The sequence below is a fragment of the Oreochromis aureus genome, linkage group 19 (genome assembly GCF_013358895.1).
Source record: "Oreochromis aureus strain Israel breed Guangdong linkage group 19, ZZ_aureus, whole genome shotgun sequence".
Lineage (NCBI taxonomy): Eukaryota > Metazoa > Chordata > Actinopteri > Cichliformes > Cichlidae > Oreochromis > Oreochromis aureus.
The window spans coordinates 23,769,122-23,784,669 of NC_052960.1; the positions used below are offsets into that span (position 1 = coordinate 23,769,122).

The 15,548-nt window shown below is 40.3% G+C and overlaps 1 protein-coding gene across 2 annotated transcripts in view; it reads right to left on the reverse strand.

Moving 5' to 3' along the window:
* The window catches only part of atrn (attractin), a 126,729-nt gene that overhangs the window by 41,017 nt on the left and 70,164 nt on the right, over positions 1–15,548 (reverse strand). For both annotated transcript variants that reach the window (XM_031742051.2, XM_031742052.2), the window contains exon 26: positions 9,027–9,105. In XM_031742051.2, the coding sequence (XP_031597911.2) occupies positions 9,027–9,105 (79 nt within the window). The remainder of the gene's footprint in view (positions 1–9,026; positions 9,106–15,548) is intronic.

A 15,548-nucleotide genomic window follows, 5' to 3' on the forward strand; every position in this document is an offset into this window, starting at 1 on the left:
GCAGAGTTAGAGAGAGAATAAATATTTGTCACAGTTGCAAAATTCTGATGCAGACTTCATGTTTTTAAAGATATTTTTGATATTCTCAATTTCTGATTGCTTTCCAACATTACAACTACATGGCTGACTTGAACGTTTCTCCTCAGCAGAGACTGCATATGTAATCTGGACAGTGTAAGAGTATATAATTAAGTTTTATTAGCTTGGTCTTCATTTATTACACACTAATTATTGGATGCAAACATGTGGCACATTAATTTGAAGCTCTGTGTATTAAAGCTCCGTCAGGGGACGCGCACAGATACTCTCTGGATCGCGTTGCGGACCGCTCCTGGCGTGCAGAAGCAAAGAGGCTCCAAGCTACAGTGCATTCCCACGATTCTAAAATTATAATATATTACAGAGCATCATCGGGAAGTGCTTTGTAAGGGGGTAACAGCTGCAAGGTAAAGGTGGAAAGATTGTTTTTTCCTTTCTTCCTTGCTCATGTGTGAACCGCATTCACATCTAGCCATCTGCTTCTGGGCCTGGGTGTGTATGTGTGGGAGCTGCCATGCCAGCGGAGAGGATCCGATTTATCATTACAGATGATTCTGGAAACAAAACCGATGTGTGGAGCCTACGTGGCTCCTTGATATCTTCATTGTATTCCAGGCTTCTGCCTATTCAGATGATACGTGTGCCAATCTCTCCCACTCTACTGCACTTTCACACCGAACCATCTGCTGCAGACCTTTTTTCGCACGTGAGGCCGGCATGTACGAGTCAACGCAGGCGTCGGTGAGAGTGGAGCGAAGGTGGTGAGTGTTTGAGACTGTGGGCTTGTGTGACCGCGCATGTATAACAGCGAGTTGTTTTGAAAGCTTCTAACAATGACTGCATGACTGATTATGGAGATGCAATTTACAAACTTCCTGATGATGTTGTACACTAGACTGAGTTTCATTACAGACTTAACTGCCAGCACACACCTTTGTGTTCTGCTTGATGTGCAGGACTGGGTTCAGAAACAGAGTTCTATATCATAAAAATGCAGAAAGCCGCCTTAGTTTACTGCAAAGAAATGGAATAGATTTTATGCATATTTCCTAAGGAATGATGTTGGTATTTCATTGTTAGCCTGCACTGCGGTACATGTACAACAAAACACAATCATGCAGTGCACTGAAAGAAAAATGACAACTGTGATATCTGGGATTTCATCCCTTCATCCGAAGCATTCCTACTCGGTAATTTGGGAAGTTACATAGAGTTTAATATGGTTTTAATGACAATGATGAATGCCAGTATTTATTTAGCCAACACTGATGTGTAATTTTTAAACCGTGTGACAACTACGATGTAATTAAAAGTAGCCACAATAGTAGTGTTTTGATTTTAAGCTCCCTATATGTTACCTTTGCAGCAAGTATGAACGAATGATTTTTTTCCCTAAGCGACCACTGCATAGAGCGGTTTTATGGATTTTCAATACATTCTGAGGTCCTTTGTTTGTACAGTAGCAGGGTGACTGCTGATATTCAACGTGCTACATGGCCTTAACCTCTTAAATGTCTCTCTCTGTCAAATTATACTGTAAGTCTGTGTGTGGGTGAGTGTGTGTGTTTGTGTATTCATGCACAATTCTGAAGACAAAGTGAAAGAGAGTACACAAGTGTGCTCACGTTGAAGTACATGAAGCAGCACAGGCGGCAGGGATTGCTGAAAGCTTCAGACAGAGTCAGCGAAGGCGTCTGTAAAAGGTCACCATTCTCTCCATCAACAGAGTTTGGAACGGACGGGGGCGGACTGGAGAGGAGAGGACAGGACAAAACGAGGGGGCCCAGTGGAAAAAGTCACCCACCCAAAAAATGTGGGTCAGCAGTTTGCTGTGACTAAGGGCACAGCCATAAGGAGACAGCCAGGGAACCATTTAACAACCTTATTGCTGGCTCTTCATCCTCACGCCTGGCATGAGATGGCAAGGGAAGGTCCCAAGCGAGCCGTGCTTCAGACTTTAATAGTGTGCAAATATGTCAGGTGGGGAACTATGCACTTGTTAGGTTAGACAGGTAAGGAAAAGGTTTAGGAATGAATCTGAAACTATTTATACTTCACACTTTTCTTGTTTTGTTTTATCTGCCAGCAGTTCATTTTAAATTAACCTAATTTTGTGCTGCTTCAGTGAAAACGTGACATACTGTGTGTGAGGAATCAGGAACAAACCTGAAAAATCCTGTTAGATTTTTCTGAACATTACTATAAAAGTACTTTAGATAACTACAGGCGCTTAAACATTGTAAAACTACCTAAGCTAGGTATTTAAACTTTAGAAATACTCTTTAGCTCACAGCCATCATTGCATAAAAATTTACATAAATGTTGTAGGATGTAATTACCTGAAGCCCAAGGTCAAAATCTATACAGGTGTGCAAAAATTATAGCCTGCTACACTCTTGGGTATCTCAGGCAAAAATTCTAATGTGACCAAAAAATCTGAACGTCTGAAACTTTATGCACACAGTTTTGAACCTTTCTTATATATTTTGAATGCCACATTTGTTGCTTTTTCACATGTCAACTCACAGGTAATATCCTTCAATAAAACGAGTGAAAAGTCTTACATAAGAGATCATAGCTTTTTCACATCGTCACGTCTTGTTAAGGTCTCAGATCTCATCTCTGATCTGCTTTTTAAAAAAATAGACTTTCATGTGTGGACGGCGTATTTTCCCACTCACCGAATCATCAAAGAGATGAGGGAAACCATGGCCATTTCAAGCAAGAAACTATATTTATGTTTAACCCGAGTCAGGTAACCTAAAACGCTAAAAGAAACTTTAGGTTTAAACGTTGTAGCTTATGTAGCAGCTGCGGTTCATTTTATGATGGGGCCTGAGCCTCGGCGCCTTGACTGACATCCTTTTTTCCTTTTTCATAGTTGAGAGGAGGTAGTAGTGGGAGGGCAGCTTAATGGCTGATAATAAATATGTGAAGGTATCTAAGAGACGTTTATCCCATTTCTGCTCCCTCCCTGCCTTCTTCCTGCAGGCAGCCTGCGTCTTGCGTAATGTAAATGTGGAACACAGCACAAACGATCAGGGACATTATCACACTCTGCATTTCTGTCAATACCTCAGGGTGCAATACGCGTCTAATATATGTCAAGTTATATGTGATATATATCTGGTTAAGTGCAACAGTGGATGTTGGATAAATTCACACTTTGTCATCATGAGGATATTTTTGGGAAGCTACAGTGGAGGAGGATCTCCAGGGGAATACAACTGTATGAGATCCCAGTGAGGGTGAAAAAGAGAATACTGGGAAAACTGACAATGAACATCAAAGGCTCACTCTATATGCATTACAACGTTATTCAAAATGGGCTCCATCTCTGAACATATGACTCAACTCTTACACAGCCAGGTGCAGAAAATTCTGTCTTTCAACCCTCCAATTCTGGCCTAAAATCTCTGCTACAATCTAGCGAAATTAGATATTCTGTCCTTAGGCAAAGAAGGGGAAAGTGGCACCATTATTACAGTATTTTGCATCATGATATATTACCCTTTCAATAGATCTGCTTGCTGGATTTTCGCTTTAATTAGCCAGCTTGCTAAAAGAATAGAAAAAAAGAGAAGAAACAACTTTAATCATTTGCGTCTGTTACAGGCCTGCGTAAGCTGTGCCTGAAACCTGTCTGTGACGCCGTAATTGTTGGCCACTCAAAAGAGAAAACTGTAACTCTCATTTTAGCACTCTGTCGCTTCGATTAACTTTAGGACAGTAAATATAGACATAGTGCAAAAAGATAAAAGTGAGAATCAATTTAGAACTACAGCCATTTAAGTCCTGCTGTTGCTAAAATGTTACCACAGGAATAATCAACTTGCATTAACAGCGTTGCTCAAGCCCTGCTTATTCTGACTAAAATGCCAGAGCCTGCTATGGTACCGGCTGTGGTCGGGTCCATCTAATGCCATCTGGCAGCTCCAGCTTCCTTCAAAGGAACTGTCAGGTCTCAAAGGAAGGCTTTGATTTAGATTCAGACACTACAGACCACACACCGCAAGCACGCACATGTATGCAAACAGATGCAGGGTGCAGACACACATGAGGAAAGAAATACATCTGAATACTTTGAAACCTGCACAAACAAGCCACACGCAGTGACCAACAGGTGGAACCGACATTCTTAGCAGGTGTTAGCCTACGCCTACAATAACAACAACTTCAGACACAGTCCTCGAGTCATTAATACTCCTGGCACCAAATTAACACCTGGATGCCTTCCAAATGAGAATAAAAAACTGAATTTTGGAGAACTGCGAGATTATAGTTGGTCATGCTAAAGAATAAAAAGAAAAATACTCTGTTTCTGCTAAAATGTTCCCTTTTTTATAACCTTTATATATAACCTCTATTAATATCGCATCCTAATATACATTTTGTATTGAAGTTTTTGGATGGGGTTAATAAAATTCTTCTTAACAAACACATTTTTAAAAATAAATGTAATGTTTCAAAGTCAGTTTCCCTCGACAAACGTGTCATTCTAAAAAAGCTGATTTCAATCCCTGTGCCTACAGCCACATCTTTAAAGAGGAAGGAAAAAAAAGTCTCACAGTGACATTTGCATTATAGGGCTCGAGCTAACACTGTTATCCCGAGCGACTTACAATGCCTGTGACAGCACAATGAGCTTAAACTCCTTAAAGTCAAATGACAAGCAGCCAGCGGTGGGAAATAAAAGGACTCGAGGCCATCGGCTTAAACTCCTCTGACCCTGCAATGACCACATAAAATGCAACGGCCACCACTTTCCACTGCGTCGGGCCTAAGTGGGGTGAACGTGGGCATAATTAGATGCAAATGTGTGTCACTGTACAGCTGATGCAAGCACCAAGTAACATGGAGGAATCAAGGATAAATGTGAAAGCCAAGCCTTGAGGGACAGTGCTGAAAAGAACAGAACGGTCTCGATGTCAAGGAAGCGAACGGCTGTAACGGAGACAGTCGACCTCGTGGAAAAACATGATTAGCTTTCTGTTTGCGTGAATTGTGTGTCACGCTGTGTTCACATGGAACATGAGCGTGCATGAAGGCAGGTTGCCTGTGCTGCTAGATTAAGTCACATTTGATGGAAATTTGTCATCTTCGGTTTCTTTATACGATACTTGTTATGGCAATACTAGATGAAGATAAGTGGCAAGAATTTAGGAGATGTGAGTGTGTGCATGAGCAGCATAAAATAAACTCCACGAGTCAACAGACTCCAAAATAGTATGTCCAAACATTTTTCATGTAAAAGCAATAATAATAATAATAATAATGATGTCTGTGAAGGTTCTCAGTCATCCATAATAATGATAATAATAATAATAATGATAATAATAATAAGAAGAAGAAGAATAATAATAATAATAATAATAATAATAATCATAATAATAATAATAATGATGATAATGAAATCTCTATTCTTACTATTCCGAGTGGTTGTGGAGAGAGGTGGGTATTAGATCCCAAACCTGTTGAGCATTTCCCAATCCTAATTCAAGTTGACATCTGTGCTAGGAAGAGCTCACTATATAACACTAGTTTTGGGGGGATTTTCCTCCACAGTGGTTTATAAAAAGGCTGCTGAGTCAGTGATGTCATAGCTAAATTTGTGATTCTGCCTGGCAACAACAACTAGCTTTATAAATTGGCTCATCTTTCCTGCAGATTCTTCACAGATGGATGTATGACTCGGAATATCATCTCACTCATCCCACAGCATTTTACCAAAATGTGACTTCACAACTAGCACTAGGACCGAGCTTCATTTGCTGAAATTGCAACTTTTTTTTTCTTTTTCTTTTTTACTCTGGGCTTATAATGAGTTTAGGGAAAAAAAGAGAAAGAAAACAACTGTATAATGTTTACCATCTTCCATTAACTACTGATTGGTAAAATATCTGTAATAGGGTTAGGGTTAATAACTGTGGTAAAAAAAAAAAAAAAAAAAAAAAATAGATTAACTGCTAATATAGATGAATAGAAAAGAACAATTATTAATAACAAGAATACCTGGCATTTAGTACAAATGCGTACTGTATAATGAGCATAATTTATCCGGTTAGCCTGTCATGAATAGATGACTGGCAAATTACGTCATCATCACTGGGGTCTTTTTTTTTTTTCACAGCATAACCTTTCATTTCACTGTTTTGCAGATGACTTGCAGATTTTTTTGCCTTTGTGAGTAAATACATTGGGTCCTTTATCTTCCTATTGTAAGACAAATGTTAAAAACCTCATTGTGTACCTTGATGGTTACTTTAAACTGTGCAGGCAGGTGAGTGCAGTAGTCCATTTTCCCCATCACTTTGACATGAGCCCAGGTTTACTCTACAAAAGGCATTTTAGTGAAACCTACAAGCTTTTTCAGGTGTTGGGGAGTTTAACACTGGCCACAGTTTTCAGGTGACCACCAATCCTCTTAACAAAGTTCCAGTTTTAATTTTGTGTAAAGGTTAGAGTGTACAGCATCCAGATGGACAACAGTGGTTTTATGATGAAGAGAGGGCAGAGTGGGTGCAGGTAAAAGGGGGATGATAAGAGGCACAAGAGGTGAGGCTGATTACAGCACTTTCGGACGATGTTACAGGCAAAAGGCACTTCAACCGACACGGCGAGTGTAAAAAGCACAGACCAAAAGTTCACATTAAGCACAACATTAGCGTGTATGCTCTTAGACACTGACACATACGCACTCGCACACACGCACACAAAATGCAGAAACACAGTGCCACCAGCACACAACCTTTCAGCCACTCATTCAAAAGGTGGTCCAAACCCTTCTGGAAGCACACATGAAAAAGCATTTTGTCATTTTCCCAGCGAGGCAGTATTCAACATGCAAAAACTGCACTGACCTTTCATACTTCTCACATCGCGTTAGTTTTCCACATACAGAAAGCAAATGCAATGCGTGGCAATCTGCCTGAACAGCTAGTCAGGCCAGACTGTTAGTTAAGCATTTGTTGAGTCTTAATCATGCAAACACCGAGCTTACAGAGAGAGATGTGACAAGTTAAAAGAAATCTGAATTCTTGCTGATAATTAACTAGTAAGCCATCCAACTCTTCCTCAGCCAGCTAGTGAAAGTTGATTTATATGTCTGATGTTTAAAAATGATTTTGAAAACGTATTCATTATATATTAATCCTTCTAACTATAGAGATTACTTGTTGCTTAACAGGACACTGATGGCTTTGCAATGACTTGTAACTTGCAGCATGATTGCACATTTTCATTAGTCTTAGCAGTAACTTTAAACCAAAAAGACCATTGCAATCAACACGTGATGATATGTTATATGTTATAATGATATAAAACCCAAGGTTAATTGAAATATGAGTGACTACAGAAGTCAAGTTTAAAAATGCATTACACCCAAGACTCTTTTAATATTCTCTCCTGATTATTTCTGTGTCCTGGGGAGACAGGGGTAAGCATGACTCTAAATACTGGAGTCATAATACTGCTAATACCTGCTGCTTTATGAAAGACCACTGATGAATGTCTGCCTCAATACATTAACAACAACCAAAGACTTAATGGTTGCAGGGCTGTTGTGATTCAAATGACTTAGTGTGCACATTGATAATACCGGAAGGAGCCAAGAGTTTAGTGTTGCCTGAAAGTCTGTAGAGTCGATTGCTTTAACTCTTTCCCCTATAAAGACGACCAAGGGTAGCTGCATAGGCAGGGGCCACCGTCACTAGCTTCCGGTGCACACCAAGGCATTTTGTTCTATAAGCAGGCCTGAAATACACTATATTGCCAAAGGTATTCATTCACACATCCAAATCATTTAATTCAGGTGTCCCAATCGCTTCCATGGCCACAGGTGTATAAAATCAAGCACCTAGGCATCCAGACTTCCCCTACAAACATTTATGAATGAATGGGTCGCTCTCAGGAGCTCAATGAATTCTTGTGTGGCACCGTGATAGGATGCCAAGTGTGCAACAAAGTTTATTCGTGAAACTTCCTCACTACTAAATATACCACAGACAACTGTTAGTGATATTATAAAAAATAAAGTGGAAGCGACTGACAATGCGATGCATAAATTTGCAGACCTCCAAACTTAATGTGGCCTTCGGATTAGATCAAGAACAGTGGATAAACAGCTCCATGGAATGGGTTTCCATGGCCAAGCAGCAGCATCCATGCTGGACATCACTAAGCGCAAAGCAAAGCATCATATGTGCTTTACACCACTGAGCAGTGGAGACCTGTTCCCCGGAGTGAGGAATCAGACTTCTGTCTGGCAATCTCATAGATGAACCTGTGCCAGGACTGACTGACTGCACTATGCCAAGTTTAAAGTTTGGTGGAGGGATTGGTTATGGTATGGGGTTGTTTTTCAGAAGTTGGGCCCCTTAACAATTCCTTTCACTGAAACTGTTAATGCTTCAGCATACCAAGACATTCTGAACTTTGTGGGAACAGTTTGGGGATGACCCCTTCCTGTTCAAACATGACTGTGCACCAGTGCACAGAGTAAGGTCCATAAAGACATGCATGAGTGAGTTTGGTGTGGAAGAACTTAACTGGCCTGCACAGAATCCTGACCTCAGTCCAACAGGAGAGTGGAGACTACGAACCAGTCCAACATCAGTTTCTGACCTCACAAATGCACTTCTGGAACAATGTCCAGAAATTCCCATAAACACTCTTCTAAACCACGTGGAAAGCCTTCCCAGAAGAGTTGGGCCGACATAATAAAACCCTATGGATCAAGAATGGGACGTCCCTCAAGTTTATATGCGTGTGAAGATGGATGAGGAATACTTGTGGCAATATAGTGCATGACAGAATCAATGCAATCACACTTCTTTGTGATTGTGGACAAAAACTAACTTCATATATTTATTCCACTGGATAATCCACAAAACAAAGCAACTTTCACAGCAGCATAACTTTAACCAGAACTGAGGTGATGTGGTTGTGGCAGCTTAAAATCAATTGTAAGCATGGAGTCACAGTCTTACCTCTCGCCGCCGTGACGCCCAGCAGCTCTGTTTGATCTTCCAAACTACGGCAGCCACCAGGAGCAGGGACAGGAAGCAGCTGTGCGGGGAAAAGACAAAGGAAGTCCAAAATATATTAAAAAAGAAAAAAAAAAAAAAAAAAAAAACAGATAAATGAAGAGATGAGAAGACAAAAATAAGCTTTTGTCTTCTCATCAAAGGCTATAAGGATGATTTGACGTTAACGTTATAGGAAAGAAGTATTTGACTAAGAGTTTTATTTTCTGTCACTGATAAATATATTAACAAACAGATTTCTGACATCAAACATATGCATGTGTGCATTTTAAACTGACAGCAATTAGGGGAGGAAAATAAACCAAAATAAAACGAGGTGATGCCAGCCCACACCGAACAGCATTAAAGAGCGACAGGTCTGAAACTCGAAGGGTAAGATTAATTATCATAAGCGATGAATCTGCCACAATACGCACAACCTTTGAAGTCAATTTGACACATTACTGCAGCCTTTTCCATCTGTACTGGAAATCCAGGAAAACTGCTTGACAAATATGGGCAGCTGATAAAGTTACACAAATTTTCATTTTACTGGAAATATTGTCCTTTTTTTCCAAGATCAAAAGAATCAAAATGATACAGATAGATGTCCAAAAACGATATGTAAGATATATTCTCAGCTTTAGAAAAAGAGCTGAGGATGTCACTTCTTCACAAGATACAAGGTGATCGTGCTAAATGTCAACAGAAACAAGCTAAAAAACAAAAGGTTAACAAAAAATGGATGAGTACACTTTGTGCTTTTCTTCAGGTTGTTTAGGAGGGTGGTCACACATGATGATTTTCTGCTTAAATACCTTTAAACAACACACACACACACACACACACACACACACACACACACACACACTTCCATTTTATGCCCTCGAGCTCCAAGTGTTGACATCAAGTACCATCTTTGTCATCCTGTTATGTTTCTGTTCCGTTTTACTCTACACTCGCTTCCTTTCATTCTTCAGCACTTTGTGAAATGTTTTTTCATGTTTTTTCTTGAACACATAATGTGTTTTTCTTGGTTCATTTCAAGAACTGCCCTCCCCCCTCCACACACGCGCACACATACACACACAAATAAAATATACAAAGAATCAAAACGCTGAGCGCCATTTGCACTCTACAGAAAAACACCTTGAGGTGATGATGATTGTGGTGACATGTCTGGGTGACATGGTTTGTTAGCATCAGTGTGTGTGTGCGTGTCTGCTCTCCCCGGCTTCCAGACGTGTACTTAGACAAGATGGAGTGAGTGTGTGTGCGCGCGTGCGTGTAAACACATCAGGGACAACATCTTTAGCACTCAGCTTCACTCTCAGCCTGTCATGGCTCTTGCTGATCTTGATTCAAAGGTATCAGAAGCACGATGGCAAAATAGAATAGAATAGAATAATCCTTTAATTGTCCCACAAGGGGAAATTTGGTTGTAACAGCAGCCAGAAAGACACATATACAAACAAACAGTGCACAGGACACATGTGTACTGTAAAATGCCTAAATATGAGTGATTCGTGACGCAGTTTCCTTCAGGACGGGAGAAAAAGACAAAAAAACCCATCTACCCTTAAAAAAGAGATACGTGACATTAATTACTAAGTCTCATGTAATTTAGAACGGCTCACTTTTCATATATGAGGAATAAATCTTTCCTCAAACTGGCACATTAATAACAGTAATATTTATGTTGATTTTCATATATTTAAAAGTCACAATAGGTTAGAACTTAAAAAAGGAGCATACTCTGGTGTTTTGTCAAAGCTAAAGGCATTTTCTATCAGAGACACAAAGCTGGCAAGCTTCATGGCAGTATGTGTCACATCTAATTTAAAAATACAGAACAGTACAAAGTAAGTGAAGCCGTGTTTCCAGTTTATACCGTGGCATATCGGCCTCCAGGTCTCTGTATACTGCAGTATTCAACACAAGACTGAGTCCTCAATGATTAATGGGCTCTGAGCTAACTGTCTGAAAGACTGAAAACTACTGGCTTTGACTTTCATAAATACATTTATGCTTTATTGTCTCAAGTGTAGTTTTTTTTCCTATTGTTTATCACATAAGGAATATTTGTGAATACACTTTCTGGGCTTTTGAAGTGGATTTAATTAGTCCACATTGAAGCATAACTTCTTCAGACACGAGGGCCTTCCAGTCAGACCCCTCGCAGGGTTTTCTCCAAAGTTCTTCCACTTTTTCCATCTAAATGCCTTTGCCTATTTTAATAGTGGCTGTGATGCGTCAGATCTTTATTCATCGCTGCCGACCACATCCGAGCCCCCGCCCACCCTGTGTGACTCTTTAAAGTGCCATTTATTTAAAAAAAAGAAGAAAAAAAAGATTCCCTTATCTCTCTGGGCTGAAGAAGCCCCTTAAGAGATCCATCCGTTCAGCCATCTTATTGATCTGGCTTCCTGCTCATTGCTTTAAAAGCAACACGGTGCTGATGAATGACTTGCATGAATAGATATCGGCTTCACATCAAAGGCTTCCCTGCTCAGCAGGGTGGGAGGGGAAAAGGAGAGAGACACAAAGGACAAGAAGAGAAGGAAAGACAATGATGAAGAAAATGGACAGTGATGGTGAAAGACAACGTGAAACAGACAGATTGGAAAGTGTAAGCTAAAGTCTAAACAATGGACAAAGTTTAGAGTTAAGGAGGAGAAAATGGAGCAAGAGACAAAGACTGAAGGAATCGAAAGTAACACCGGAGAGACAAACACTAAGAGAAGCAGACGGAGACAGACACAGAGAAATGTGCTTCATTTGATCTCAACCTCCGCAAGGGAAACTGGGAAAGTTAGTCAAGCTTCAGCTCCCACCTCAACCCATACGTCACACCAGCATCTCTCACTTTCAATGAAAATAGAAAAGCGCATTCACCAGCAGATGCTGCCTCACCAAAGCCACCTGTGACAATCGCACTTCACCTTCTCTAACGTCTCAATAAAAGTAACTCTGAGCAAACGGATTACGAATTTCGGGGGTTATATTTATGCGAATTCCCGTACATTTAGAAGATGGTGATCTAACCGGAGCATCTGTTTGCCTTTGTGTAGCAGATTCCAGCAACACCATTAACAAAATGACACAAAGTACAAAACACGTGGGGGAAAAAAAAAAAAAAAAAAAAAAAGCATCAGACAACTGACAGTGGGGTGAACTTAACCCTACTAAGCTACAGGTTCAACAGTGCACACACACACATACGTACAAGGAAGTTTCTGTTGCCTTAACAACACAATTGTGTTAACATTTCTGTTCCTTCTGTCGAGATTAATACAAATCAACGCAGTTTGAATATCTGCTACTTCCTGTGAGATCTGTCTCAGTTATTTTCATGCTTTTTAAGAGCACCGAGCTAGCCAGGTTAAGCAGGTTAAACAGAATCACTCTGATGGCATGTTCAAGGGAGGTTCCCTCTACTGAAAAATACCTAATGGGGAAAAGATCAAACTCAACTTTGTAGCAGGAACTCACCAGTACGATTTCTTTTATCCAGTTTCCTCAGATATCTAACGTGTAAAGAAAAGTGACTGAATCGAAGTTTGAAAGTTTACGAAGGAAAAAAAACTGACTCTCTAAACACATTAAATGATTATTTCAGTTTCCCGGAAACAAAACCGTTTGAATTTAATTAGTGCAATGAGCAAAAAGTCACTTTAAAACAACACCCAAAACTAATAAACAACATTTTACCAAATATTCAAGTTAAAATCACCAGTTTCATCAAACTCATCGTATTCAGTTGTAATTAAGTTGAATTTTATAAACAGCAGAAAGTATCATTCTGACACTGACTATGATTTATGGAACAGACTGTAAACTACAGCTCCAAAAACATAAAATAAAATGCTTTAAAAAGATCATTTGGTATGGATTCTTATGATATTTGATACCATGTTAGTGAAAATTTATATGACAAATACGGAACAAACTAAGAAAACAAGAAGAGGGAAAACACTTTTTCACAGCACCCTATGTCAGGAGTTTAGCAAGAGTGTCAGCATGTCATTATTCAGCATTTCTGGATGATGTTAATGCTTTTTCTACTTTACCCAAGATTCATTTCAGGCAAAAATATCAGACAGGAATGGCATTCTTCTTTCTTTTTCTTTTTCCAGTTCTTAAGCAAATACTGGGCAAAACCTCTAAAGGAGAACAACATAACAAAAGAGTAATATATGTATATATAATATCAATTTTATTCTAGAGTAACAGGTTACTTATATCGCAGTTTTACCTTCAAATGCATTCTAAAATGAGAATATAGTGAGCATTTTTTAATTTTGTTCCATTTAGAAATTTGGGATTTTCTCATTTCAAGCTTGAATTTAAAAGTTTAGCTGCTCAGTCCAAAGTTTGATGAAATTACAGAAGATGCTAAAACGGTGGCAAAAAAAAAAAAAAAAAAAAGTTGTGTGCAAAGCTCTGGAGTGTTTTGGGTAAAAAAATGATGGATGCCGTCTATTTAAGTGGCAGTGGAAAGCGGAAAAAGAGCCAGGCGAAGTGTATTATAGCCATGGGCTGCTGAGGCCAGAGAGGTGAGCTCTGACGTGTCATTGGCTAACCTGACAGCAAGACAACAGCCACAGGGCAAACACCAGCACACTGGTTCTGTTGTCCACAGCCAGCTGAATACTAATCCTGCAGTCTGCCTGCTGCTGGCTTTTACTCCGGGGTGGGAAATGAAACCTGCTCACTAGCCAAACAGCATTTCATTTTCGCTATGACTGATAAGTTTTGTCCGCTGAACCACACACACTAATCAGCAGTTGCTCAGAGGTCCTATTCTGCCATGCACTTGTCGCCACTAAACCCTGCAGCGCTGCGGGTGATGGGACCCTTCAAAGGAAGGCTAACCTACCTGAAATAAAATGAGGACCTGAACATGTCACAGAATACAAATTTGGGTATAATCTGTGCAGCTCCAGATCGTTTGTTTACTCTCTGCTCTAACATTGGAAGCAGCGGTTATTTTCGGTACGAGGGCAAAACCAAATACGGTCTAAGAAAGCAGAATGAGAAGCATGCAACCAAAGCCGTGTGCTGCACTTGTTTCACATAGCCCTGTTGACTTCCCCGATGCCAAATTGTGAATTAACTGATTAATTGATAATTAAACTGGCCACCCTCAGTTATTGTTTCATCTCTTAGAGCTTGTTAAGATGACAGGGTGAAGCTAATTAGAACTGTGCTTCTTTGAAACTGGAAGTTCAATAAGAGGATGATTAATTGTGCCGCGGAAATAATCATTTAATGTTGTACGTTTGGTCACTGGGGCTGCAATGTGAGGGCTGATATTTACTGAAAATACCACAGCACCAAACTTGCTAAATGCGAGTTTGGGAGTGTCGTACCATCTGCCTGAGATGTCATTCAGGTTAAGGTGGTAGCGACAAACTCAAGGATGAAAACAAAAAGCTTCTTAGGGAATAGAAGGATTTAGAAATTGATTAATAGAAAGGGAAGATATTTCCTTTGAAAAAACCTACGCAGTTTGAGTTTTTGCACCATCAAACCTCACCAGGTAATAAACTGTAGAAATGAGAGCTATTCAACAAGTCGCATTATATTTCAGACAATCCTGAGCTGAGGCCCGCAGCATGAAAACTCCAATTCCACATCATCTTTTGTCCTGCGAGCTTTTTTGCTTTTACTTGTATAACCCTGCCAAAACTCATTGTTATGGGAAAAAAAGCAGCACTGAACGCAAATGTGCTAGACGTAGAGGAAGGGGGTAGACACGAGGCTGATCAGATGGGGAGGAGAAACAAACAAACAAACAAAAACGTTGCCCTCCTCTTGGGACTTTTTCCCTCGTGTCGTGGCCTCGGTCACATTCCTCGTACCCTCCTCCCAACTTATTACAGGTGAGGGAAAGTGGTGAGGAGGAGGAGGAGTGGAGGCTTTGAGTCAAATTCACTGATCTCAGTGATTTATTATTAATGGGACGCAGAGGGGCTTTCAGATTCTCACAGACATACCAGGAGGGATTTGCCACAAGGTGCTTCTCGCACTCTATCTGCTGCATCTTACACTTGTATCGCTCTCGCTCCTCACTGATGACCTGGCCTGGATGAATATCGATGCAAAGATCGCTAAGAAAGCAAGAGAGGGGTGGGAAGAAAATAAAGCAGAGCGGGATGGAGAGAAGGGGCGAGAAGTTAAGAAAACAACGCTGTGAGGAAAGGAGGCAGAGGTGAAGATTAAGAGAAGGTTAGAAATGTGGAGATAACACAGACAGAAGAGAAGACAGTAATGCAGTGAGGTAAACAGGCAGTTTTGCAGCAGCACACGTTCAGAATATGAGAAGGCAGAAATCCAGAGACAGAAAGAAACTGAGGACTAAAAAGCTCGGAGAGGAGAGAGTGGGGGGGTTTCTGGCACAGCACAGGCAGCAGCACCTGCTGAGCGCCGGGGGAGGCCCCTTAGGACAGACAGGCCGGGTTTGGATGCGTGTTCAGTATCTCT